At 46.4% G+C, this 27,005-nt stretch overlaps 1 protein-coding gene across 1 annotated transcript in view; it reads right to left on the bottom strand.

Annotated features, from left to right (window-relative positions):
* RTF2 (replication termination factor 2) overlaps nucleotides 1–27,005 on the bottom strand; it is a 399,848-nt gene that overhangs the window by 35,545 nt on the left and 337,298 nt on the right. The window contains exons 7-8 of the mRNA XM_085619275.1: nucleotides 23,194–23,248; nucleotides 23,030–23,110 (exon numbers count right to left, since the gene is read on the bottom strand). Coding sequence (XP_085475401.1) covers nucleotides 23,030–23,110; nucleotides 23,194–23,248 — 136 coding nt within the window. The remainder of the gene's footprint in view (nucleotides 1–23,029; nucleotides 23,111–23,193; nucleotides 23,249–27,005) is intronic.

Genomic DNA, 27,005 nt, shown 5'->3' with positions numbered 1-27,005 from the left:
GGTGCACTGAATCGAGCTGAGGAAGAACGTGAAAGAAGTACTGACCCAGAAACAGGCGAAGGAGCAAGAGGTGCAGTGGGCAGTACGGAATCGAGTTCTGCCGAGGAGGAGGAGGCTAGTGCACAGGGTATCGAAGGGAAGACCGGAGGTGCCACAGAAGCAGAAAGGGTTTGGCCCGCAAGACAGAAACGGGTAAACCAGAGGTTGGTACTGGACTCAGATCTTGCACCAGTTTTGGAGGAGCCAGAAGAAGAATCAGGCGACGAGGAGTACCCTCAAGGTATAGTGAGAAGGTCAAAGAGAACTAGAGTGCCAAGTCGGAAGTACGCTTCACCAGAGTGGGCATATCCAGTGACTGATGCCAGGTTTACCGAGCACGGGAAGACTGAGGTCGATGACATTGGTCAACAGTGTCCCGCTCCAGAGAGTGGAAGTGTTGCTGAAAGTTCCGGGACTGGAGATCGAAGGGATTCTGACGATTCACATTCCGAGTCCACCATTCCTGAGTGTCATTCGAGGTATGACCTTGGACAATTTAGAGTTTCCGACGTTCACTGCTGTGCCAGATCCCCAAGAATTGATCATCCTTAAGCTCGAAATATTGCAGGGAGTCCTGGAACTGTTGGGACCAGCAGTTATGTTGGACTGATTTGAGAGGGTTGCAAGCAGGGAAGAAGATAACCTAGATCCGAGCGGAAGAAGAACAAAATTAGGGATTTTTCCGTTATAGAACGAAGAACAGTTAGGGAGGGTTGCCTAAGTTCATGAAAGAGACATTAATGAGAAAGAGACTTACCATTTCAGAGACTGTACTGGACATTGAGTATATCCCGAAGATGGCAGATCCTGCAAACACACATCGTAGGGCTAAATTGATAATAGGCACATTGGTAGGAGTTGTGATAGCCACTATATTTGCAGTAGTTATAAGTTCATACATGGTGGCTCACAGGCAGGAGGGGAAGGTTCAGGGAACACCTACACCTATCACCCCAGAGCAGAGAGGTGTCAGTATCAGAGAACAGAGAACGTCAAAGTTAAGTGAGGATCGCAGACTCCATATGGATTTGTCGAAGGGTGATTTTAAGCTTAATGCTTATGCGAAGTTGTTGTACGAATATGTGGATGCGATGGATGTGAAGGATTGTTATGTGTGCATGCAGTTGCCCGCTTCAGTGGATGAAGGTATCAAGTATTATCATCTCCCACTGACCTATGGGATTTCTTGTAGTTTATTGCTCAGTTTATTTTACGACAGTAGACAGTTCGAGTATTTCTTTTCAAATTTTGATACGGTACTTCCTGAAGTTCCAGCCATCAAGCATTTGAATAAATACGATTATTATAAGAAAGAGGACAGACTCCTGAAGTATTTTAAACCGACTGTGAAATTGGATACTGCGCATGCTCACAGGCATAACCTGACATGTGCGTTATCTGGGACGGAGAAGAAATTCATTGATCAAGTAGAGGACAGATATAGAAAGTTGACCCAGACACGAGACACCGGAGATAGTCCAGTCGATTGGACTGAGGAGGAGAAAGCTCACAAGTCCAACGGAAGCTATGGACCAATAGCGTTAGATGAAGTGCAGAAAGGGAATTTGTGTATTGGGCGGCCTCAATCGGCCACGGAGAAGGTCGCAGTAGGACATAGCACCTGTTCTCAGACCTTCACCATGGAAGCTTCTGTTAAAGACTTCATGCAAGGTGTGGTACAAGTAATTCTGAAAGTGTATTATGTATGTGGGAAGAATGCTTATGTCAGGTTACCTGCAAATTGGTATGGCATTTGCTATTTGGCTATCATATTCCCGAAGATTTATCACACAGAGGACTTGGAGTTGTTAGAGACGAGACAACATTCTAGAAGACGTAGGGCCGTAAACGCAGGTGCAGTGATTGGTGATATATATGGAGCAATGATACCTAGTATGGGTGTGGTGTTGAATGACGTAAAGATCAGGAGGTTGGCGACTGTAGTTGATGAGTTGTCTATGAATACGGCGAGGTCTTTGTTGTTAGTGGGCTGGAGAGATGTTGTCGATACGAAATATGGTTATGCAGAATCGCCTTGCGTTAGACGTGTTATTAGCCAAGGAAGGCGGAGTCTGCAAATTATTGAAGGTTCAAGAATGCTGCACATATATTCCGGACAACACGAAGGAGTTAGGGAAGTACATAGATAACATCACAACTATTCACAAGGAGATTATGGACTTGACGGAGGAGAATGTGTGGGAAAAGATTGGACAAGGATTTGGAAGAGTGGGAACGTGGTTTGCGAATTTGGGAAGAGGATTTCTTGGATCAGTGTTGAAGCCGATTATCATTGCAGTTGTTTGTGTGATTTGTTTGTGGGGATGCGTGAAAGCATGGAAGTGGTATCAAGGAGGCAAGGTTGAAAGAGCTCTTCGAGCAAACGAGAAAAGAATGGCGAAGTTTCAGGAGCAGCAATATGAGAGTCTTAAGAGAATGGAGGGAGTTCGACATGGCAGAGTCATGACCAGTATGGTTTAAATCAGTTCTAAAAGAAGGAAGATTGAAATGGTGTGATGACAGATGTCATCAAAGGGGGGAACTGATGTAGCGCTTAGAAGGTTGAAGATCGTAGGGGTGCGTTATATTCACTGTTAGTCGGCACCCGCATATAATCAAATGTGTACTCAGGTATTTTGTGTGCAATGTATTAAGAATTGTATAACCTATATCGATTTCAATAGAAGTGTTAGCTATGTACAAGCATATTGTGAATGTATTAGAGAATTGCATAGAGTTAGTTTATTAGAACAATGTGATGCTAAAAACGTGTAGTTTAGAATTCGTGTCTGTAGACTGTTTAGTTTGACCACACATGAAAGAAAGACGTAAATGTCAATACTGTGATTTAGACATGCTTGTGTAACCGAAGTAGTGGCCAGAATTCGCATATATCATTGAGGCGAAAGGCCTGGTATTTTCTTATGTTAGCCAAGGGCAATAGGCCAAAAGGATTTATTCCAGTAGAGGTTTTAGGCTGTAGTAAATTGCAAAGTTAAAAGATGCAGAGTATGTCTGCCTTGCATGATCTCACCCCAGGTGCAAGGACAGTTGCTCGTTAGTAGAGAAGCTCTTTGTTCATGAATTGACTTATGTAGTAAAAGCCAGACATGCGAGTGCATTGGAATGTGCCAATCGTAACTCCTAGTGCGGATGGTGTCTGGGACTCAAGGCCAAGCGATGGACGATGGAACTGGACAGCGCTCTGTGGAAAATTACTGAAAGACGACCCCGCTGGAGAGGAGGTGCAAAAGGGCGTGTTCTGGGACTTGGGGTTCTGTATTAGGGAAAGCGCCCCGAGGGTGGAGGCAGATCAGAGCAGCCCAGAGCAGAGAAAGGCTCGGCGAAGAGCTAGAGGGGGCAACTTAGACTAAGCTCTCTAAGTGAAGACTTCTTAGGAAGTTTCACTCTGACACCTTTTACTCGATTGAGGGTCTCAAGGGATTGCTAAGTAGGGATGTCATCTAGTACAGAGTAGGGACAGAGATGGTATGGTCCAGTGTCCCTAATATCGACATTGGCTTGGTAGTTTTCTACCTCATGCTTTTAGAGATTGTGCTTTTAGTTATATTTAGCCGTATGCGGATTCTTCGTAGAGTAGCATTTGTGTTAGTGCCTATGTACTTGTTGTGCCTCGTATTGAGGACTTTGTATCTTCAAATCTTTATGCTGATAATAAAGCCAGAGAGCCAAGAGATTAAGTCTCGAGTCCTTAATTATGACAAATTGCGGACAGCATTTTTGATAATTGTGTTTATTCCCTCCACGCTATTGGGCAAGTAAAAAGTTCCATCCGACCAGAGTGGGTTCTAGTAGATAATTGCGAGATACTAAAATGGGCCGGAGCACAGTCATTTTAAGCCCTTTGTTTATATTATGATAGGAACAGAGTAGGTTTGTTAGATCTAATCCATTGTGCTTTGCACACGTGGGGTAGGATCCCATCCTCGTCGCCAGTGTTGTGAAGAACTTCACGAGGCAAACAGTACTTCTAGTCTTCTTTATTCTACCAACAGTACAGCACAGGCCTTACCCCACCAACAGTCAACTTCTTCTCTCCTCGCAACATGTTCTATTGCTGCCATGGTACAGTCATGGCATTGAATATGCTACTTACCAGTATGCATCTGTTCTTGGCATGTAGGGCTGCTGACATTCATATCTGTGCATAGATCGCCGCCTAGTGTTGGGTCCGGATGTTTGCACGTTGTTGTCCTGGAAGAGTCTTCGAAGTATCCTGAGATAGGTGACTCCTCCCCTGGACCACAGTGCGCATGGGCATCCTCTCCATCCTCAGATTGTTTTTCGCCATTGTGGCAGTGATGGAGTAGATACAGAAAGTGATGACCATGCTATACAGTAATTCTGAGAGCTGCAGCTGCTACAGGCGCCGGGGAGGAGGGTGGGCGATATGAATGTCAGCAGCCCTACATGCCAAGAACAGATGCATACTGGTAAGTAGCATATTCAGTTCGAGGCATGTGGGCTACTGAATTCATATCTGTGCATAGAATAAATAGCAGTACCTCCTATTGGCGGCGGCCACCAGTGTCAGCTGCAGCGGTCTGAAAGAGTTTTGAGAACAGCCTGTCCTACAGCTGCCTGCTGTTTTGAATGTACATCTACACAGTAGTGTTTGGTAAATGTATGTATAGTGGACCATGTGGCTGCTCTACATATTTCCTGTAAAGGAATGTTTCCCAGGAAAGCCATGGACGCCCCTAACTTACGTGTTGAATGGGCTCGTGGGGGAATCGTTAATGTGCGTTTAGCCTTTTGATAGCAAATTTGAATACATTTAACGATCCATCTGGCTATACCTGCTTTGGAAATGGCGTTGCCCTTGTGTTGTGGAGAAAAGGCAACGAAAAGTTGTTTTGTCTTCCTAAAGACTTTAGTTCTGTCTATATAGTACATGAGGGCTCTTTTTACATCTAGTGTATGGAGCATTCTCTCTGCTACATTTTGTGGATTTTAGAAGAAAACAGGCAGTTCTATAGTTTGATTCATGTGGAACTGTGATATTACTTTAGGCATGAATTTGGGGTTGGTACGTAGTACGACCCTGTTCGCATGAACCTGTATGAATGGCTCTTGAATGGTTAGTGCCTGGAGTTCACTAACTCTTCTTAACAAAGTGATTGCCACTAGGAAAGCTACGTTCCAGGTGAGGAATTGAATCTCACATGAGTGGAGAGGTTCGAAGGGTGGACCCATTAGTCGGGTGAGGACCAGGTTGAGATTCCACACCGGTGCTGGTGGGTGTCTTGGGGGACTTACTCGTTTAAGTCCCTCCAAGAAAGCTTTGATGGCAGGCACTCTGAACAAGGAGAGGTGCTGCCTGTTCTGGAGATAGGCTGCTATTGCGGGCAAATGGATACGTATTGAGGTGTATGCCAGATTGCATCGGTATAGGTGTAAGAGGTAGCAGATTATATTTTGGATGGATGCGTCTAGCGGGTTAATGTCATTGTTGTTGCAGTAGATGACAAACCTCTTCCATTTAGCTGCATAGCAGGCTCTGGTAGTGGGTCTCCTGGCCTCCTTAATGATCTCCATACAGTCAGGTGGCAGGTTTAGGTAGCCAAACTCTAAGACTTCAGGAGCCAGATTGCCAGGTTCAGCTGTTGCGGATCTGGGTGCTGAATTTCGCCATGGTTCTGCGTTAAGAGTGCAGGTTTGATCCGCAGCCTTTGATGCGGCACCACGGAAAGTTCTAGAAAGGTGGTGTACCATGGCTGGCGCGCCCATGTGGGAGCAACTAGGATGAGTGTCAGTGAGTGCTGTCGCAGTTTGCGTGCCACCAGCGGTATCAATGGCGCTGGGGGAAAAGCGTACGCAAATCTGCCGGACCAGTTCATCCATATCGCATTGCCCTGCGATTGTGGATGTGGGAACCTGGCGGCAAAGCTTTGGCATTTTGCGTTTTCGTGTGTGGCGAACAAGTCTATCTCTGGATGACCCCACTGATGGAAGTACGGTTGGAGTACTGACGGATGTAGCTCCCACTCGTGCATCTGGTGGCTGTGTCTGCTGAGCAGATCCGCCATCTGGTTGTCCTTGCCGGGGAGGTGTTCCGCCATGAGGAATATGTTCCTCTGAATGGCCCACTTCCACACGCTCTGAGCCAGGTGAGACAACTGTGGAGAGTGTGTTCCTCCCTGCTTCTGTATGTAGTACATGGCAGTCATGTTGTCCGTCCGGATCAACACGACTTTGTTGCACAAGTGTACTTTGAATGCCTTCATTGCCAGGAAGATTGCCATCAGTTCTAGAAGGTTGATGTGCATCTTCTTTTGTTGTATTGTCCATAGTCCCTGCACTGTGTAATTGAGTACATGAGCTCCCCATCCCTGGAGAGACGCGTCCGCCGTCAGTATGATTTGTGGAACAGGCTCCTGGAACGGTCGGCCCTTGCAAAGGTTTTGTGGATTCCACCAATGCAGAGAGTTGTATGCCCGACCGCTCACCAACACTAGGTCTTTTAATTGCCCGTGAGCCTGATTCCATTGACGTGCCAAGCACTCCTGAAGCGGGCGCATATGTAGTCTCGCGTGTGGGACTATGAAAATGCAGGAGGCCATCATGCCTATCAACTGCATGAACACTCGCGCAGGAAGGGAGTGTTGAGGTTTGAACTTTGAAATCAGCAGCTGCATGCTGTTGATCCTCACTAAATTTGGCTGAGCTGTGGCTGCCAGAGTGTCTATGGTCGCACCTAGGTACTGTTGTACGTGTGCGGGTTGGAGATGTGACTTTGGGTAATTTAGTGAGAATCCCAGACTGTGAAGAAGGTGAATGGTGAGGGACATGTGGTTGGCACATTGCTGGGCTGACTTTGCCTGAACAAGCCAGTCGTCCAGGTAAGGGTAGACGTGAATGTGTTGTCTCCGTAGATGTGCAGCCACTGTAGCTAGGCACTTGGTGAAAACTCTGGGTGCTGTTGTCACACCGAAGGGGAGGACTTTGAATTGGTAGTGCTGCCCCTGAATAGTGAACCTGAGATATTTCCTGTGTGACGGGTGTATGGGGATGTGGAAGTACGCATCTTTGAGGTCTAGTGTGGCTAGGAAGTCTCCCTGTCTAAGCAGCGGGAGAACCTGCTGTAGGGTGAGCATATGGAAATGCTCTGAGAGAATGTAGTGGTTGAGGGGTCTCAGGTCTAGTATAGGTCTGAGTGACCCGTCCTTCTTTGGTATTAAGAAGTACAGAGAGTACACCCCTGTCCCTTGCTGGTGGACGGGCACGACCTCTAGTGCACCTTTTTGCAGCATACTTAGCACTTCCTGCTGCAATAATGCTAAGTGCTCTGAGGACATAGGACGGTGCTTTGGCGGTATTGTGGGTGGAGTGGAGGTTAATTCGAGACAGTAACCGTGCTGGATAACATCCCTGACCCATCTGTCCGTGGTGATGGTAGTCCACGTGGACAGGAACCGCTGGAGTCTCCCCCCGACAGGTGTTATGTGGTCGGGGGGAAGGGAGAGGGCGTCACTGTTTGTTCTTGGGTGAGGACCTGGTGTTGCCGTAACCGCGTCCTCTGCCCTTGGTGCTGGAGCCACGATATCCACCTCTGGTGTTTTTATCGTAGGTACTCTGTGTGCCCCCTTTATTGTATGTTTGCTGTGACCCCTGTCCTCTAGCTGCTCTCCTATTTCCGGGGCGACGAAAGGAGCCACTACGAAATGTCTGCGTTTGCAGAGCCCCCATTGACTTTGCAGTGTCTGTGTCCTTTTTGATCTTTTCTAGGGTGGTGTCAACTTCTGGTCCGAATAAGTAGTCAGGGTTGACAGGCTGATTCAGGATGTTATTTTGAATCTCAGGTTTGAATCCAGAGATTCTTAACCAAGCGTGTCGTCGTAACATGACGCTGGTGTTTATCGCCCTCGCAGCTGTGTCGGCAGCATCTAGTGCACACTTAATGGATGCGTTTGTGAGAAGTTGTCCTTCTCTGATGAGGAGCTCCGCCGCCTCTTTGTACTCGTCTGGTAGATGCTGGAGTAGTGACTCTAGCGTGTCATAGTATGAGCGATTGTAGCGAGCCAGGAGTGCCTGTGTATTGGCAATGCGCCAGATGTTTGCTGCTTGGGCTGCAATCCTTTTGCCTGAGGTCTCCAGCACCTTGGACTCCTTGTCCGGGGGAGGAGCATCACCAGTTGTCTGCGAGTGCGCCCGTTTGCGAGCGTTAGCAACCACCATGGAGTCCAGAGGTAACTGACCTCTAATGTACATAGGGTCCCCGGGCGCAGGTTTGTATTTTTTCTCGATCCTGGGGTTTATCACCCGTGCCCTGGTTGTTTCCTTGAAAATGTCCTTTGCTGGCTTGAGGACACCTTTTAATATGGGCAGAGTCTTGACAGTCCTCTCTGAGGAGGCGAAAGTGTCCACCAAGAAATCATCCTCAATTGTGTCCGAGTGGAGTTGCACTCCATGATTGGCTGCAGCACGTTCAATGAGGGCATTGAAGGCAGCAGTGTCCTCTGTGGGAGATGTTTTTGCGCCGTAAAGCTGCGTGTCCTGGGTATCTGTTGTGGCACCCGGATCTGCAGGGTCATCCCAAGCTTGATCTGGGTCCTGCTGCTCCTCAGGATCTATATCCCTGGGGTAGGTGGTATCATCACCCATGTAATCCTTCATTGCGTCCGTGTCGGAGGGCGTCGGAGAAAAGGACTGGGGATCTGGATAGGAGGTGTGGAGGCGTTCATATAGAACTGGTTCCGCTTCTGCTGGCAGTTTTTGCTTTAGAGGGATTCTGTAAGAGTCCAAAGCCTGGTCTGAAGTGACCTTCCGTTTCCGGAGCGTGAGCCTGCCGGTGTCAGCGTCGATGAATTGGGACGGTGAAGGCCCAGTAGGAGAGTGTCCAGTAGATGGGGACCGTGTCTGGGTGACACGTGTTCGGATCTCGAATATTTTTGGCGCTGTGGACGGCGGCAAACCAAAAGTGATGTTGGTTGGTGCCGAAGGTTCCTTTGGAGCCTTTTTCGGGTCGGAGCCCGACGTGGACTGGAGGGCTGCCTGTTCTCTGATGCGTTGCAATGACGCTGCAACTTGTCGCACCGAGAACGCCGAAGGTTCTTTGGTGCCGAGTGGTTCTGTAGAGGTAGGCGTGGACTTTTTCGGAGCCACCGGGTCATCGAGTCGAGGAGAGGTAGTGGCGGTCGACGGTGTCGATGACTGGACCGTAGTCGCTGCCTTCGAAGTGGACTCCGATGGAGCGGCCATTTTGACCTTGGTGGTCGGGGCCGATTGCTTCGGTGCCGGGGGCCGAGGCGCTTTGGTGGTACCGATGGCCTTCCTTTTTGGATCGGTGCCGACATCCGCTGCAGCGAGTTCGGCGCCGAAATCCCTTTTTGTGCGTTCGGAGCCGATGGTTTTGGCTGGCGTCGAAGGAGTGGAGGTCTTTGAGCCGACCACTGCCAGTTTCACTATCGGTTTCTGTTGAACCGGTGCGACGATTGGTTTCGGTTTCGTTGAAGGGAAACCAGTCTTTTTCGGTAATAATGGCTCTCGCTGGGTGTTCGAGGCCGGGCCAGAGGGCGGGGCCGAAGAACTGCGGGATTGATCTCGGGTAAGGCCCGAAGGCGATCCCTCGACCGGAGCCGTAGACTGACGCACTTTGATAGCCTCCGTTTAGACGGGTAGGCCTGCTCTTCACCAGAGCTATCTTCTTCGGCCCTGAAGGCCTCATCGTAGTCCCCTACCTCATCGTCGGCTTCTTCCCTGTGAAAAAGCGCTTCATCGGCGTCTTCCGATCGGGAATCGGGTTCGGAAGCGGGGCTGGAGTTTATGTCTTCCACGCTTTCAATATCTTCGTCCTCGGTGCTGAAGATGTTGGTCGGGGCCGGTGCCGATTGCTGCGCTTCTAATCTCGCTGCTCGTCGATTCCGGAGAGTCTTCTTGGATCGGAATCGGGCGCAGGCCATACATTTCGATTCGTCGTGATCCGGAGAGAGGCATTTGTTGCACACCGGGTGGACGTCGATATGTGGATATTTGGCGTGGCAAACAGGACACCGTTTGAATGGGGTCCTCGATTCCATCGTCGATGTAAGGTCGATGGTCGGATTAAACGGATCCGAAAAAACCTGATAAGTTTGCTAAACTAGCAAGTAAGCTGTCGATACCGAGCGGGAACAGTACCGACGAAAACTAAAGGCCTTTTGGCCTGAAACTAAATTTTCCTAACTTGAGTCAAGATAAGCACATCCGAACCCAATGGCGGAAAAAAACAATCTGAGGATGGAGAGGATGCCCATGCACACTGTGGTCCAGGGGAGGAGTCACCTATCTCAGGATACTTCGAAGACTCTTCCAGGACAACAACGTGCAAACATCCGGACCCAACACTAGGCGGCGATCTATGCACAGATATGAATTCAGCAGCCCACATGCCTCGAACCTAATAGAACCCCACTGAGCCAATGACACTCCAGTTCAGCAGATTATAACACAGTGCTGGCTTCTGACCCTACACCACATGAACAAAGCCTGTTGTGAAGGCTCGGTGACCATTATTTTTCATGGAGAATGGAAGGGAAAGAATTAAGCGAAGAAGGGTCATTATTAAAAATGTCTTTAGACCCATGTTCCTCATGAGTTATTTTAACTTGAAGTAAATGTTATCAAATGCACTGAAGCAGCCCAATGCCAGCAGGTGAGAGGCAGGGTCTTAGAGCCTCTAATGCAGCTGGCAGAACAGGCATTAGCCCAGTAAGGCACACAGCCCTTCTTCTGCTGAGAAAAAAAACTAACTACAAGTCCCAGAATGCAAATTGTTATACGCTTACAAAAACAGCCAGGACTGGCACACAGTATCTATCATTAGAAGCTGTATCATGTATAGGTGCCACTGCTGCTTGAGGCCTCAGTGGACAATGCCCCAGGCCGTGAGAAGGGAGCTGCACCTGGGAGAGGGTGTGAAGAGGCCCATTCTACTGACCAGGCGCTGTCTTTCTGCAACACCAGCGCAGCCAACTTTAACTTCTGCGCTGCTTCCAGACTCATGTCGCAAAGAGTACAAGTATGCACGACTTAGCACCTGTTGCCGAGGCCATTATCTGGGCCCTCCAGTCTGACGATGGCAATACCTCCCTTAATTCCATGAGGTCCAGCCAGCATCTGCTGTGCAACAGTGCAGGTGGGAGGCTCAATGGGAAAAGGTCACCACTTCTCCAGGCAGGCTTTAGAGACGGGAACAGGGAGTGTTAAGGAACAAAGAAAATTAAATTACAATCTAATCTTTTTTTTTCATATCTCATAATGAGACAAAGGTCTCTTGTGGCCTAGGTACCTGCCGCAGTGGGGATAAAAGTCCCAGTTGCCGGTAATAAGCCAGATCTGCCATGGTGCCACAAGGACTATAGCAGGAAAATGAACATAGAGCTCTGCTGAAACTGCGCAACAATCGTGGGCCCTTGACGTAATGCAGAAAACATTACCCAATACATTAATTTAACATGAGATGTGTGGATGCTTGGCTGAACTGGCCGAGAAGCCAAATATTTACAAACGGTTATCTCTAAATTGCAAAATTCTTCTGGAGAGTAGCCAAATAATGTGACTGCTCAATGATTCCAGTTGGTGTTTCAAAGACGGCACAACGTGTACCAAGGACTTGAGGAAGTTCTGTGATTTATGGCAGACAGGGGCCTCTCAAAAAGCTGCAGGATTACAATATAAAATCTGTAGGCATTAAGTCTGGTTGAAAAACCATAGCCTACCACCTAATTTGGTACGGTTGGCAAGTATGGGTGCAATGCAGGCCCAGTGGCTGGTGGTCATCGACCAAGATGCTGTTGTTCCTGTTTCCTGGAAGGATGCGGAGTGACTCTGTAAGCAAGTTTTTACTAATTAGAAAATAATGATCGATTTACATATGATTCAGGTGGCATGACTAGGCTGTAGCCAGCTTGCATCAACAGTTATTTATATTATCAGAATAATGGTGCATGCTTGTTTTATGAGAGCAAGCCTTTCTCTCTCGCTCTCTGCCATGTGTATTCCCATTTCAGGCACATCATCGAAAATAAAGGCTCAATTGTGTTGTCTGTAATGTAAAATTCGTGCTCTCTTGAGGAAGCATTGCATAGGATGTTTCTTTAATGTGCAACTCTCCAAGGTTTCCTGCCGATGCTCGGTGTAGGTCATTCCTTAGCTGAACAAACAATTCCATTACTGGGTTACATAAAAATGTCAGTTTGTTTCCTTAATTAGTTATGCGTAGCCTAACCAACGAAATGCATTATGATGTGGGTGCCTCTTGAAGAATCTCGCTTACCACAATATTGATTGCTTTACGTGTTTGCAACATTGCTGGCGCAATGTTACTGCCTATTATTTCTTGCCTTCTATAATGCATCTATCTACCTGTTCTTATCCCAATTGTATCCACCCATCCTAAGACTGTTTATACCGCCTGTCAATCCTGTAAAGCGCTCTGATACCCTCACGGGGCTGGTTAGCGCTCTATAAAACGAATAAATAAATAAACCCTGGTATGTCATATCATACCATGACATGCATGTGGCTTCTGAACCCTGGAAGATTATAAAAGCTGCCTTATTTTAGTGATGGTCTAGTTGCTGATTTAATACTTAGACCCTGATTATGAGTTGACTGGCATTTTCTGACCCCTGCGCAAACTTCAGTAACCATTGGGTGCATTAAATAGCTCAACTTTTCGCTACATTTTGGCAGATAAAACCGGACAGAATTTAACAGTGGAAACGTATACAGTATCTACGGTGTCATATGGATTTTGGTGCTTAGCTTAACCAAAAACTTGTGAAAGGTGCTATTTATTATATCTGATAAATAACAAACCCTGCAGAATTGGGATATATGAAGTGTGGTAAACTCGGAATAAGGGCCTTAGCCTTTCCTTATGTTAGTCCTCTTGCAGAATTATACTTGAATTATTACTTGTAAGCTAATTCCTAATTGACTAACAAATTACTTTGTGCTTTCTGCAGTTATAATATTTTTGACTAAAAATATGAGTTTTTCATCTGGAAACTTTGTCTTGCGCACCTCAGCCAAGGCAGTTAGCCTTGGATGTCTTATGAAGACTCAGACAGTCCAGTTCTTGCACATCAACCCTCTTAATTAATTAATTGACAGCGTTGACAACCTTGTCTTTCCTGGACAGACTCGGGTCTGATTTAGATCTTGGTGGATGGGTTACTCCGTAACAACGGTGACTGATAGCCTGTCTGCTGAAATATAAATCCCATAGTATATAATGGGATTTATATTTCGGCGGACAGGATATCAATCACCATTGTGACGGCGTAACCCGTCCGCCAAGAGCTAAATCCGCCCTCAGTCTCTTGAGCTGTCTTCACAGGTTCCTCCAGACAGATGGGCCCTGTCCAGTTCTTCTCAAGAATCAGGTCGTTCATTCTGGAAACAGTCCATCTCCTCAAAAGGCTGCAAAGTTCTTCCTTCTTTCCTTGAGACACAGCAACCGGACATCTCCAAGGGATTTCCCAGACTTAAGCCCCATCTTGAGGGAGAATGGATATCGCATACAAGTTTTAATCCTGGTCTTATCTCCTCTCCTACACAGGTTTGCAGGTTCCTCACTATCAAGATAAAATTGATGACTCAAGTACTTTTTGAAGGACCCAGTAACAATATTCCTTGCAGCAACTCAGAGCACCCACAGTCAGCCCATTTGTGACTTATCCAGATGTCACACATTTGCCTCCATCAAGAGACTTGCATATGCTCCCATTGCCAAAGAAAATGGCGACAACACCTGAAAAGAGGGATGTTGGTGAATTTCACCATGGCAAGGGAAACCTACACTAAGACAAAGGGAATGACATGGATATCTCCCCTACCCACCAAGTACACAGGTTTCAGGACAGCGGCAGAGGAGCAGGTCTGGATGGCGGGAGGATGGACTTCTTGTGCTCGCACAACGGAAACGATCATTATGTGCAGCACACACGTATGGATCAGCATGGATCCCACCATATCTGTGATACTTCCATTGCACATTCATAAAACAAATATACTTAATACACGTCAAAGGCGTGCTGAAGGAAAAGGTTGTGAAGACTAAACAGACATTTTACTGGAGAGAACAAGTAGGCCGTCTCACTAAAGCGGTATAGGTGAAAGGGCTTGTGTCCCTGAAATGTTTTGCTACCACTAACTAAAAACCAAATGAAATGATGGACGGAGTGTTGAACATTGCAAGCACTCACCCCCAGTCAACCGATCTGGGTTTAATCCATCACCGTTCTTTAGCCCACTCTGCCACCCCAGTTCAGACATGGCCATATGCAAATCAGTCTGACCCTGTGCCTCATGGGAACAGTCCAGCCCGAACTGCTTGCAATGTTCAACACTCCGTCCATCATTTCCTTTGGTTTTTGCTTTGTTCGCCATAAGTTGGCAGGGTATGCTCAGACGTGAGTCCCTTGCTTACTTTGCCACTGCATTCAAGCAAGCCTGGCTGAAGACGGCTGAAATGCCAGAAACCGGTCCTCGGAAGCTTGTTTCCGGTCCAGGGAAGACATGGCTTGGCAGTTCGGGCTGGACTGTTCCCATGAGGCACAGGGTCAGACTGATTTGCATATGGCCATGTCTGAACTGGGGTGGCAGAGTGGGCTAAAGAACGGTGATGGATTAAACCCAGATCAGTTGACTGGGGGTGAGTGCTTGCAATGTTCAACACTCCGTCCATCATCCCCTTTGGTTTTTGCTTTGCTGCCACTTACGACAGTCACTGTGTTGCCAGGTGAAAATGATGGTAGCCACTATCACTCGGAATTTGGGAACACATTGGATGTCCACTAGAAAGGAGAGTACAGTTCTGAAGTGGCCACAAAAAACACAAATGGCGTAGAGCACCTCCAGTGGGTTCACATTAAAGTCTAGATCACTGGGGAAAACATAGGGCAGTCTGAAAAGAACGAGCAAGAAGCCAAAGCTTCGCAGGCTATGCCAATTCTATTATTGCCAAGACGAGCACGTAGAGAGGAAATTTAAACCCTGGATTAAAATTTCACTTTCACGTGGAACAAATAGCTGGTGAGACTTTGCAATGGCATCAATGCTGAGGTCATCCACAATGTATTCCATAATGTCATTTGTGAAGTCAAGGGTGAATTAAGGACAATGTACTATAACTTCCAACACAGACAATACACATTCAGTAACAAATCTCCCTAAAGAGGACACCAAAAGTGTAATCTTTCCATCCTTCTGGTTTGCAAATATGAGTCAGTTTCTAATGCTGGTTTTGAAGGGCAGACATCAATCAAATGGGATAAGCACATGTTTATATTCCTGTGCATTCTCGACATGTAAACACATGTGGGATAATTGGAACTACAAGCGCTTCCGTTACCTGATGAACGTATTTGTGTAAAATCCTAGTGAAAGGCTTCCTACAATAATTGTAATTGCATTTATATAGAGTGTACTACCCCGGACAAGGGGTTTACCTGCTGTACGCCTGGAAGCATGTTGCTCCTAGCACCAAGTTCAGTGGTTAGTCCTGTGTTATTGTTAGTAAGTGGGATTAGTCCTGTGCATGCACCAACCATTCAGAGTATTCATTTGAATTTCTTTGAGATAAAATTATAAGAGAAGGGGTGCACTTTAAGTCAGCAAAAGATCAAAAACTGATATTAAGCACGTTCTTCAAAAAGTCATTTCTGAGAGAAAAGATTTAACTTCTGCTTTACGCAGATCTGTAAAGGATGTAGATGTATATTGCACTCTAAGGCCCTGATAATCAGTTGACTGAATGTGGGTGTGGAGATAGTGGGGCCGCGGACTCTCCCATTGCTTCCAGGATTCCCACACCCAAATTGAGGTCATTATAAGTTTTTGTCTTCTGAATAGGGAACAACACTGCAAGTCTTTTTCCACTGATTTTCTATGATTGTGGGGACAAATCCGTTGCCATTAACCGTATGTTCTGAGCAGGTGTAAATGTCAATAGTAGAACCAGTGCTGGGTTGGGGTATATCAGGCAGGGAAGGTTTCCAGAGTGAAGTTGAAGAAAGCGGTGACGCTTACGCTGAGGTATGAAAGGACAGGGGTAATACATCCATCAAGATCTCTGCGTCTCTCCAGCCATGGTTTTACTGGATACTGGCCTTGCATTATAAAACAGCATCTGGCGTTTTCAGACTGGGAATTTCAGTTCGGCTAAAAAATACAGACCACTCGTAGCATGCTGAGCAGAATGACTATGGCAGCTTTCAAGAGGGAGGAAGCAACAGCCCTAGCAGTTCCTGAAGGGGAAGCCCGATTCATCAGCTTCAAAGCATACAAATTGTTTAAAGTCCACCTCATGCTCCTGCCAATGCATAGCAATGCTACCCAGGTACATTAGCTCTTTCCAAGGTCTCTGAAAGATCCTAAAACTGCGTCTGGTTGCTGGACCCTACACACAGCATTAGTTAAACAGGTTGGTTTGTAGCCCTTTTCAGATGGCAGTTCTGGCTCACCTCTCTTTCCATTGGGCCAGTAGTCCGCTGACTTCTAGGTGGTGAGAGTGCGTCACATAGAATCCTTTCAATCACGTAAAATACTGGGAAGTTACACAGAAAGCAAATAGTCTTGGTGAAACTTTCACTTGATCACCCTCCTCCAAGAAATGAACAAGGGATCTAATTGTTATCACTCCATCGGGGGGTAAGGGGGGCGGGGGGGGGGGGGCAGTTGAACTTGGGACTGAGGTCAAAATTGTCTGTACAAAGTACATATGGACAAGGGTCGCAGACATTTGCAACAGCTGGCTCTACATTACACCAGTGAACAGACAATTCACCAGCAGAAGCTGAAATGGCAAAACATGGAACTTTCTACTGGAATTCAAGGGCCAGGTGAAACCTCAGTCCATCCATGAGTGCACAATGTAAATATCTGCTCTTCAGTGAACACCTCAAAACCAGACATTTCAAAGAAATCTGTAACATCACCTCTGAACCCCAAAAAGAGCGCGGTGACAGCGGTGCAAGGCTCTGAACCGTAAGACATGTTAAATTCCATCTATCTTTGAATGCCGGCTTTAGTCTGAACCCCCACCCAGCTACATCCCTTCCAGCTGACCCCCCACAGCACCATATACAATGTCCCACTTCCTACCCCCATAACCACCCCTCAATTCCCTCCCTGCCTTCCATCAAGAATTTGGATGTAGACTTTCAAGATCACTACCTCAGTTCTGTGAAGCCACAAAGGCACCCTGTACCTCACGCATTAGGACAAACTGGCTCAATGTACTTAAGCTTGTATACAGTACGCTCACGCAGGCAAACAGCTGCATAACTAGAAAGGATAAACAGGTAGAAGCACATCTGGGGCCGTATTACACATTATCATTGTTAGTGCCCGTTGCACCTTTCAAAATGTGTGCCGGGAGCAAACAATGATAATGCGCCCTATTATGGCGCATTATCGCGCTGTCCTGGGGGCAGTGCATGCATGTAAAAACACGGAGCAGCCGCTCTGTGTTTTCAAAGTACAGGCGGCACCCGCCTGCACTTTTAAACGGGATTAGAGATCCCCTTGCAGGCGGGTGCAGTCAGTGACTGCACCCGCCTGCAAGGGGATGTCGGGGGGGGGGGGGTCCATGGAACCCCCTATAACTCCTGCAGAGGGCTGCTCTCAGGGGGTGCATTTACAGTGCGCCACCTTTAAAATGGCGCACGGTCAGTGCACCTCCTTAGGGCTTCTTTGACTCTGCGCCGCCGTCTGTAATATGTCGCGGGCGCAGAGTCAAAGGAAGTCCCTCATTTGCATAGGACACACCTCTATGCAAATGAGGGAACACCCTCTGAAGGTAGCACTGGCGCTTTAAGTGCGCCAGCGCTATTGGTATTTTAGAAGGGGAAGCACAAGCGTCTGCGCCCCCTTCTAGAATACCAAAATGCCCCCGGGGCACCTTCTGTAATATGGCCCCTGGTGGGTATTGTAGGCTGAGACTTTAACCCTTACATCAGTACAGAAATGCAGCAGAGCCCTATGTGCACCTATATAGTGCAGGCTGGAACAGGGTTGGTACAAGCTCCACCTGGGGCTGGGGTCCTGCTATTTACAGTGCACCAACCAGGAGAACTGTCCTAGGCTACGAAGTATGCAGCTGCAAGTCCAGGTTCACCATAGCCACTGGTTTAAAAGCCCAATGTGGGGCTGTGCATGATCCAGAAGGCTAAGGCTTTTATGGGTAAATAGCTTTTGCAAACAACATGGATACATTTAAAATTCGAGAACTTGACAGTAAAAGCAGGATATCTTATTTTGGATATATTTGGTAAATTCTCTCGTTCCTGTCTAAGTATCATTCCTATTTTGGTTCTGCCCACCACAGTCAACAACAAGGGACAATAGGTCACCTCACTTTAGTCATTGTCCATCTTCACTGTTCAGACCGCATTTTGCTCTCGCACATGTACAGATCCACCGGTAACAAGTCCACTTCCGTGCCAGGAATGGTAGAATCTGTACTTTCGTTTCATGATTTTTTAATTTAACTTAATTTTGCAATGACTTATATTTTACTTCGTTTTGTAAACAGGTGCAGGTCATTTTAAATGGCAACATTTTTGCTTGTTGATTACTTTTACACCTTTCAATTCTATTGTATATGGTTGAAAAAAAGAAATAAAAACAAGAAATGGCGGACTTGCCAAGGCAGATCAATTGGTTTGAGCGGATACTTTTCACATGCTTATTCGTTTATGCATAAAAGCGGTCTTTAGCAACCCATGATGCTAATTAAAAAAATACATGGTTCTTTAAAAAGTTCCAGGTCCAGTGACTAATCAAGATATAGGTTTGAATTGCAATGGCATAACCTGGAGCGAAAGCTTGGTCTTTCCTGGGAGATTTTGGGCAAAGACTAACTTCTGGCAGTGGAGATTTGTATCTGGGGTGATTTGGGTGCTAATTCAAACTGCAACTTCGCCTAATATAACGAAAAAATAAAATCACAATTAGGTAAAGTGGTGCCAAATACAATCCCAATTACATTTCGCCACCTTGTACTGCTTCACGACAAATATCGGACATCAACCGGACCTCAAAAACCACACCAGTCTCCCATACCACCTCACTTTCTAGATGCCCAGCTTTCCTTAAAATGTGATCAGCAAAGCACTCAGCTGAGGTCAGAAATTGTGTATGCTGTGCACTCTTTTTTTTATATCCACATACACACTGCACCACACTATCCAACATCCGTAGATTGGTAAAATTCCTTAAGCTGGCCGAACAAAAAATGCCCAAAATATTGAAATATCAATCGAAGCTCTGACGCCGCAGGTCGTCCTGTGGACGGGAAGAGGCCTTTGCCTGACCACACTAAGGACAGACCACCTGCACTATAGTGGAAACCTCGCAAAAAGCTCAGATAATCTAAACAACATATATAACACGATTTTTGTCAATGGGCAAGCACGGCTGGAGTAAAAATCTGTGACTGTACCCTATAGTACCCAGCGGACTAAGGACGTTCATTCATGCCACTATTATTAATCCTGATTTTAAATTGTAAGGAATTTTTCCTACCACTGGGTTTTAATTGGTTTTACTTTAAGATTTTTCTTTTATAATTACAGTGCTCAAAAAGGGAGCGAAGGTGGATGAAATTATATTGAATGTTTGGCTAAATTTTTATCACCATCATCGCACCCCATCTCCGAAATGTCATAAACATCTTGCTCGCGTCAGCCGCCTTCCCCGAGAGCTGGAAGCACACAGAACTCAACGCCCTTCTGAAGAAACCCACAGCGGACCCCAAAGACCTCAAGAACTTCCGCCCCATCTCCCTTCTCCCCTTCCCGGCCAAAGTCATCGAGAAGACCGTCAATAAACAGCTGACTACTTTCCTCGAGGCAAACAACTCACTCGACCCATCCCAGTCCGGATTCCGAGCCAACCACAGCACCGAGACTGCCCTCATCGCAGCCACCGACGACATCAGGACCCTGATGGACAACGGAGAAACAACCGCCCTCATCCTCCTGGACCTCTCGTCAGCCTTCGATACCGTATGCCATCGCACCCTAATAACACGCCTCTTCAACACTGGGATCCAAGGAAAGGCCCTGGACTGGATCACCTCGTTCCTCTCCGACAGAACCCAGAGAGTCCGCCTCCCTCCCTTCCGCTCAGAAGCCACCAAGATCATCTGCGGCATACCTCATCGCTCAGCCCTACCCTCTTTAATATCTACATGAGCCCCCTCGCCGCCAACGCACGCAAACACAACATCAACATCTCCTACGCCGACGACACCCAGCTGATACTCTCCCTCACCAAAGACCCAGCCACCGCCAAAACCAACCTACAGGAAGGAATGAAAGACGTCGCAGAATGGATAAAGCTCAGCCGCCTGAAGCTGAACTCAGACAAGACGGAGGTCCTCATCCTCGGACAATTCCCAGCCGCCTGGGACGACTCCTGGTGGCCCTCAGCACTGGGCTCCGCACAGACACCCTCGGACCACGCACGCAACCTGGGATTCATCCTGGACTCCTCCCTCACGATGACCAAGCAAGTCAACGCCGTCTCGTCATCATGTTTCAACACCCTGCGCATGCTCCGAAATATCTTCCGGTGGATCCCCACCGAAACCAGAAAGACGGTCACCCAGGCCCTCGTCACCAGCCGATTGGACTACGGAAACGCCTTATACGCAGGAACCACCGCCAAACTTCAGAAACGACTACAACGCATACAGAACTCCTCCGCACGACTCATCCTCGACATCCCTCACCACAGCCACATATCTGCCCACCTGACAAAACTGCACTGGCTCCCCGTCAACAAGAGGATCACATTCAGGCTCCCCACCCACGCACACAAAGCGCTCCACGACATAGGCCCTGAATACCTCAACAACTGCCTCTCGCTCTACACTCCTACCCGCCAGCTCCACTCCGCCAGCCTCGCCCTCACCACCGTTCCACGGATTCGCAGAACCACCGCCGGAGGAAGATCGTTCTCCTACCTGGCAGCCAAAACATGGAACTCCCTCCCCGCACACCTATGAACAACCCAGGACCATCTCACCTTCAGGAAACTCCTCAAGACCTGGCTTTTCGAGCAGTAGCAGCACCCCCCACCCCCTTTCAGCGCCTTGAGACCCTCACGGGTGAGTAGCACGCTCTATAAAGGTTTTGATTGATTGATTGATTGATTCTTTTAAGTGTTAATATTGCAATGGTTTTAGTTCACTATGCAAAAATAAAGAAACTTGAAACTATCCAACATCCGTTTTCATTCGCATAATGTAAGGCAAAGAACCTAGATCTCTTTCCTCTGAAACTTAGGTGGAGAAAGGAAGATAGAAGGTCGCTGAGCAGTGTGTGCAAAGGATTCATGCATTAATACAACGTCAGAAACCAACCAAGCTAACTGTAGGCTCTATAAATTAAAATGAACAACAGAGTTTTGGGCTCTCTGAAAGCTCACAGAGGGTAAGTAAAATAAGGGCATTTCCATTGGGTACAGTTCAGTAGAGCCAGGAACATTTCAGGAAGGTTAGGGTATTTGGTCTTGTAGGGTACAAAAACAAATTCCTGGCTTTCTCCTACTCTGAAAAGACCAGGACATTTCACTCAACAAATCAGATAACATCTGTGCAGGTATCGTGCAGGTTAAGTGTTTGGAACTAACATGGAGCTACAAATGTAAAGCAGCATACCCTCCAATTAACTATGCTCATGACCTTCAAACTTAGAGTGTTGTGCGATTACTTCCCTTGGGAAGGCAGAACATGTGAGTTTAGCCCCTATGTTCCAGCAAGATAAAGGTTTAAAAGGACAGCCTCAACATTAAATAATCCAATTAATCCTTTCAATTAATCCAGTGCATGACTTGTTATTGCTTGGCAGCCTGTTAATAGGGAGGTTGGGGCTCTATGCCCCTCTCCATTTCCTGCCTCCTAATACTTTTAAAACGTTTCTACAGGCAGTGCCGAGCACAATTAAGCAGTCATTCTGATCATCGCTCTGACAAGGGTCAGTTAAAGTCATGGCACTTCTCCCAAGCACATATGCTAGTGTGTATTTTACTAGACTTCTCTAATAAAAGCCCTGGCCCTTTTTGGCCTGTCATACTTTTGGGCCGCATCCACATTATGTCACTTGGTTACATTAGCCCCGTATAGAAACGCTGTTTTGCATGTTTGCGTTCTTAAGCTGCCTTGTCTCTGCAAATACAGGATGATATTCTTCGAAATCAGCTTTGTTTACACTGCCACTTCGTAGGCACACAATCAAATACTTTGAACATTCTGTACAAGAGCAAAGTTCATCACCAAAAATGTTATTTGTTTTGGCCGTTTGGCGACAGAGCTATCACAATACAATAAACAATAGTGGCCTGACTGGGGCTAGAAAATTCCCCATTTTACCACATTGAAAAATAAAAACCCGTGGAGGACTCCTCAAACTCTCCTTGCAGAAGCCATGCTTCTCCTAGCTTGAATGCAGGTTTGCTCTCTCCCCCATCCCCTTTTCAAAGTTCACCTGCTGCCAATGGTGGCACCAAAGGCAAGCGAAGAAAGACCTATCATACAGCCATCGTTACAGTGGTTAACAACTTTGTTATACGTCATCAACACAGAATGCCCACCATTGCACACGTGGCTCTATCACTTCTCACATAGCTGAACAAACACTGGCTTACATTCCAGCATTGACAAGTTTGCCATGAAATGATCAGATCATGTGTCAGAAACTCGCATATCAAACCCAAATATTTCCACAATTGATATACCACAGTCTCTCGTTCTCCAACCAAATATAGAGATCTACAAGTAAAGCTCCACACAGTTTAAGTTCTTCAATGTCACTATAGTGGTAGCTCTGCCATGCAAATACTGGATACAATAACATATGACTATGGAAACGTCAAACATGAAAAAGAATTGTGATAAGAAAAAAAACAGACAGAGTGACTTGAAACAGGAAAGAACAAAGAATATGTCACCGTGAAGTGCAGGTAATCAACCAACCTGATTTGCTTCCAGACACAAAGAGAATCTTTTCTCTCAACGGGATGCCGTTTACTAGCTTCACTTCAGAAGGGCCAGGAGCTTCAAAAAGAAAATATGCAAATAAGCATAGGCAGCATTAAACACTTTACATTTTATAAGGCACTATACTGCATTTCCAGTACCTTCAGTAGCATCTGGCTGGGTGACGGTTTCTGCGGCCTTGGATTTTTTTGATTTCTGAAAAGACAGACGCGGTAACAGAGTTGATTAGTCTCTGGTACATATATTTCGTCACAGAGTTTCTCTGTTCAGTGGTCTTCACTTTATGAAACATCCCACACTCAGATGCATCTATAACGTGGCAAGGGCATTGTATATAACTGTACCCAAATGCCCGCAATCTGTCTGTGATGCAGTACAACCTTCACAAATGCAAAAGCCTGAGAAAAAAAAATCAATCAATCAATCTCTCTCTCTCTCTCTCTCTCTCCCTCCAAAAAAAATCCAAACAGTACAAACATGGTGCGAAAATATCAAATGTCCTTTTAATATTTGGTTCATTTTCAGAACTTCATTAGGAGTAACTCTATAGCATAAACAGGACGATATTAGGCACAACATTAGTTGGGTCATTTTTTATAAGAAAACATGTATTTATCGACTTATCTTTCTAGGTTTGAATGACACCGTACGGAGGTTTCTGGATTAATGTGATATTGTATTGCCTCTTGTGCTTGGTGATACTTACAATTTTGTTTCTGAAACAAATTAGACTAACAAATAATTAAAACAAGAAACACCGAACACACCTATTTTGAAAACCGACGTGTTCCAGCCTATGCTAGAAGGGAGGGACGCAATACCACAGCGACTGTCCATTGGCTCCTCGAGCTGTTATTTTTACGTGTCGTCTTTGCAGTAGTAATGCAGGAGTTAAAACCCCCATCTATGTATCTTCCATCGCCACTTCCGGCCTCCTGCCAAACAGTACATGACGTGCTCGCTGTTGTGCCAACAGGAGTAGGCAAGGTGTGGTGATGTACATGCAATACCCCATGTGTTGCGGTCTCGGAAGTGGGGGTCAAATGTGCCTCTCCTGCGTTTCCACTCACATTAACTTTGGATACACTGTGGTCTACCAATCAAGTAGGAGAGGTATGCTGCTGCGTGCAAGTGTATGTTTTTTTACATCTGACAGACATGTGTGGTGTCACTGCCAGGCTGCAGCTGTGGTGCCCTTGGCTCGGCTCTGTGGTGTAAGAGTGGAAGAGAGGTCCAGCTGGCATCAGATGCTATTTTTCTGGGGCTGCTCTGCTTAGCAATTGGCTCCAGGACCCGGACGTGCTGCGGGCTGTTCCAACAGATACTGAAAGCCTATTAGTGCAAGTCTTCAGGCGTCTATCATTGCCATCTTACTTAATATGGAAAAGATCTCATGTGCTTTGTGAACGGAGCCCATTGGAGCTTGGTGCGGTGCTACATTCTGCAAGTTCGCTGGCTGCACACTGAGATTGTTCACCCCACATCTCCCTCGTCTTTCGCATCGCCCTATCTTCCACAGCCATGCACACTTCTGTGAAGCAAGGCTGCACATCCCGATCTTCCACACACACCTCTGTCTAGCAATGCTGCACATCCCAATTTTCCACAACCACACAGACTTCTGTGAAGCAAGGCTGCACATGCCGATCTTCCACAACCACGCACACTTCTGTGAAGCAAGGCTGCACATCCCAATCTTCCACAACCATGCACACTTCTGTGAAGCAAGGCTGCACATCCCAATCTTTCACAGCAACGCACACCTCTGTCTAGCAAGGCTGCACATCCCGATCTTCCACAGCCACACACACCTGTCTAGCAATGCTGCACATCCCAATTTTCCCCATCACACAGACTTCTGTGGAGCAAGGCTGCACATTCCGATCTTCCACAACCACGCGCACTTCTGTGAAGCAAGGCTGCACATTCCAATCTTCCACAACCATGCACACTTCTGTGAAACATGGACAGCGACACACCTCTGTGTAGCAAGGCTGCACATCCCAAACTTTCACAACCACGCATAATTCTGTGTAGCAAGGCTGCACATCTGAATCTTCCACAACCACGCACACTTCTCTGAAACATGGCTGCGAATCTCAATCTTCCACAACCAGGCACGCTTCTGTGAAACATGGCTGTGCATCCCAATCTTCCACAACCACGCACACTTCTGTGTAGCAAGGCTGCACATCCGAATCTTCCACAACCAGGCATACTTCTGTGTAGCAAGGCTGCACATCTGAATCTTCCACAACCACGCACACTTCTGTGAAACATGGCAGCGAATCTCAATCTTCCACAACCACGCACGCTTCTGTGAAACATGGCTGCGCATCTTATTCTTCTACAACCACGCATACTTCTGTGTAGCAAGGCTGCACATCTGAATCTTCCACAACAACGCACACTTCTGTGAAACATGTCTGCGAATCTCAATCTTCCAAAACCACGCACGCTTCTGTGAAACATGGCTGCGCATCCCAATCTTCCACAAACACGCACACTTCTGTGAAGCAAGGCTGCACATCCAAATCTTCCACAACCACGCACACTTCTGTGAAACAAGGTTGCACATCCCAATCTTTCACAACCACGCACACTTCTGTGAAGCAAAGCTGCACATCCCAATCTTCCACAAACACGCACACTTCTGCGAAGCAAGGCTGCACATCCCAATCTTTCACAACCACGCACACATCTGTGAAGCAAGGTTGCACATCCCAATCTTTCACAACCACGCACACTTCTGTGAAACATGGCTGCGCATCTCAATCTTCCACAACCACGCACTCTTCTGTGAAGCAAGGCTGCGCATCCCAATCTTCCACAAACACTTCTGTGAAGCAAGGCTGCACATCCAAATCTTCCACAACCACGCACACTTCTGTGAAACAAGGTTGCACATCCCAATCTTTCACAACCACGCACACTTCTGTGAAGCAAGGCTGCGCATCCCAATCTCCCACAAACACACACACTTCTGCGAAGCAAGGCTGCACATCCCAATCTTTCACAACCACGCACACATCTGTGAAGCAAGGTTGCACATCCCAATCTTTCACAACCACGCACACTTCTGTGAAACAAGGCTGCACATCCCTATTTTCGTCAACCATGCACATTTCTGTGAAACAAGTATGGACATCTTTCCATCCAGAAAATGGCACAGTGCTGCTAATAAGTAAATCACAATAAAGATGAGTAACACGTCCACATTGAGCTTTACTTTAATCTTTTTCACAATTTCTGATTTAAAATAAACACCAAGCGCAACTCTTTAAAATCACCAGCTTGTTGGAAATTTTTAATTTAAAGAGCCCCTTTCAAGATCCACTGACTGACGTAACGAAGTTTGAAAAAAATGCCTAATTTTCAAATCATATTTAGGTTATGGTCGATCTCTGGACTCTGAGTAAAACTAATGTTAACCGGTGGCTATGCTAACATTCACGGTTTCTAGTAGAGTAAGTATAGGAATTGTTAAAACGGCCAAAAATAAAAATGCGTATGTACATTAGATTTATTCACCTACTAGAACTAGCAGTTACAGGGGCTCGGGCAGGGATTGCCTTATTCAAGTAGGATACGCAAAGGTGCAATCATGGAATCGAATCTGATGACCATTTGCTATCACAGTGCCATGAAGAGAGGCATTTAAGTGCTAAGAGTTTTTACCAATAATCATAGACAATAAATGTTTAGGGTTCAAACTGATCATTTCTTTAAATTTAGCAATGTAAATGCAATCATATTTTACTTTTCTTTTATGGTATTAGTGGTCTTATTAGAGAATATAATTTGCATGTTTAATTGTTTATATGATTTTTGTAAGTCAAACAAAAAGCCAAGCAAAACCATTAGATACAATCAATGGTTTAACTGATGGGTGTGTAAATGGTTTAAGATATGCTATGCTGTTTAGTAGCAGGATGCAATGTACTTGTGATAA

This window comes from Triturus cristatus, chromosome 7 (assembly GCF_964204655.1).
Source record: "Triturus cristatus chromosome 7, aTriCri1.1, whole genome shotgun sequence".
Classification (NCBI taxonomy): Eukaryota; Metazoa; Chordata; class Amphibia; order Caudata; family Salamandridae; genus Triturus; species Triturus cristatus.
The sequence above is the reverse complement of the archived record's forward strand: the minus strand, read 5'-3'. Positions and strand labels throughout refer to the sequence as shown.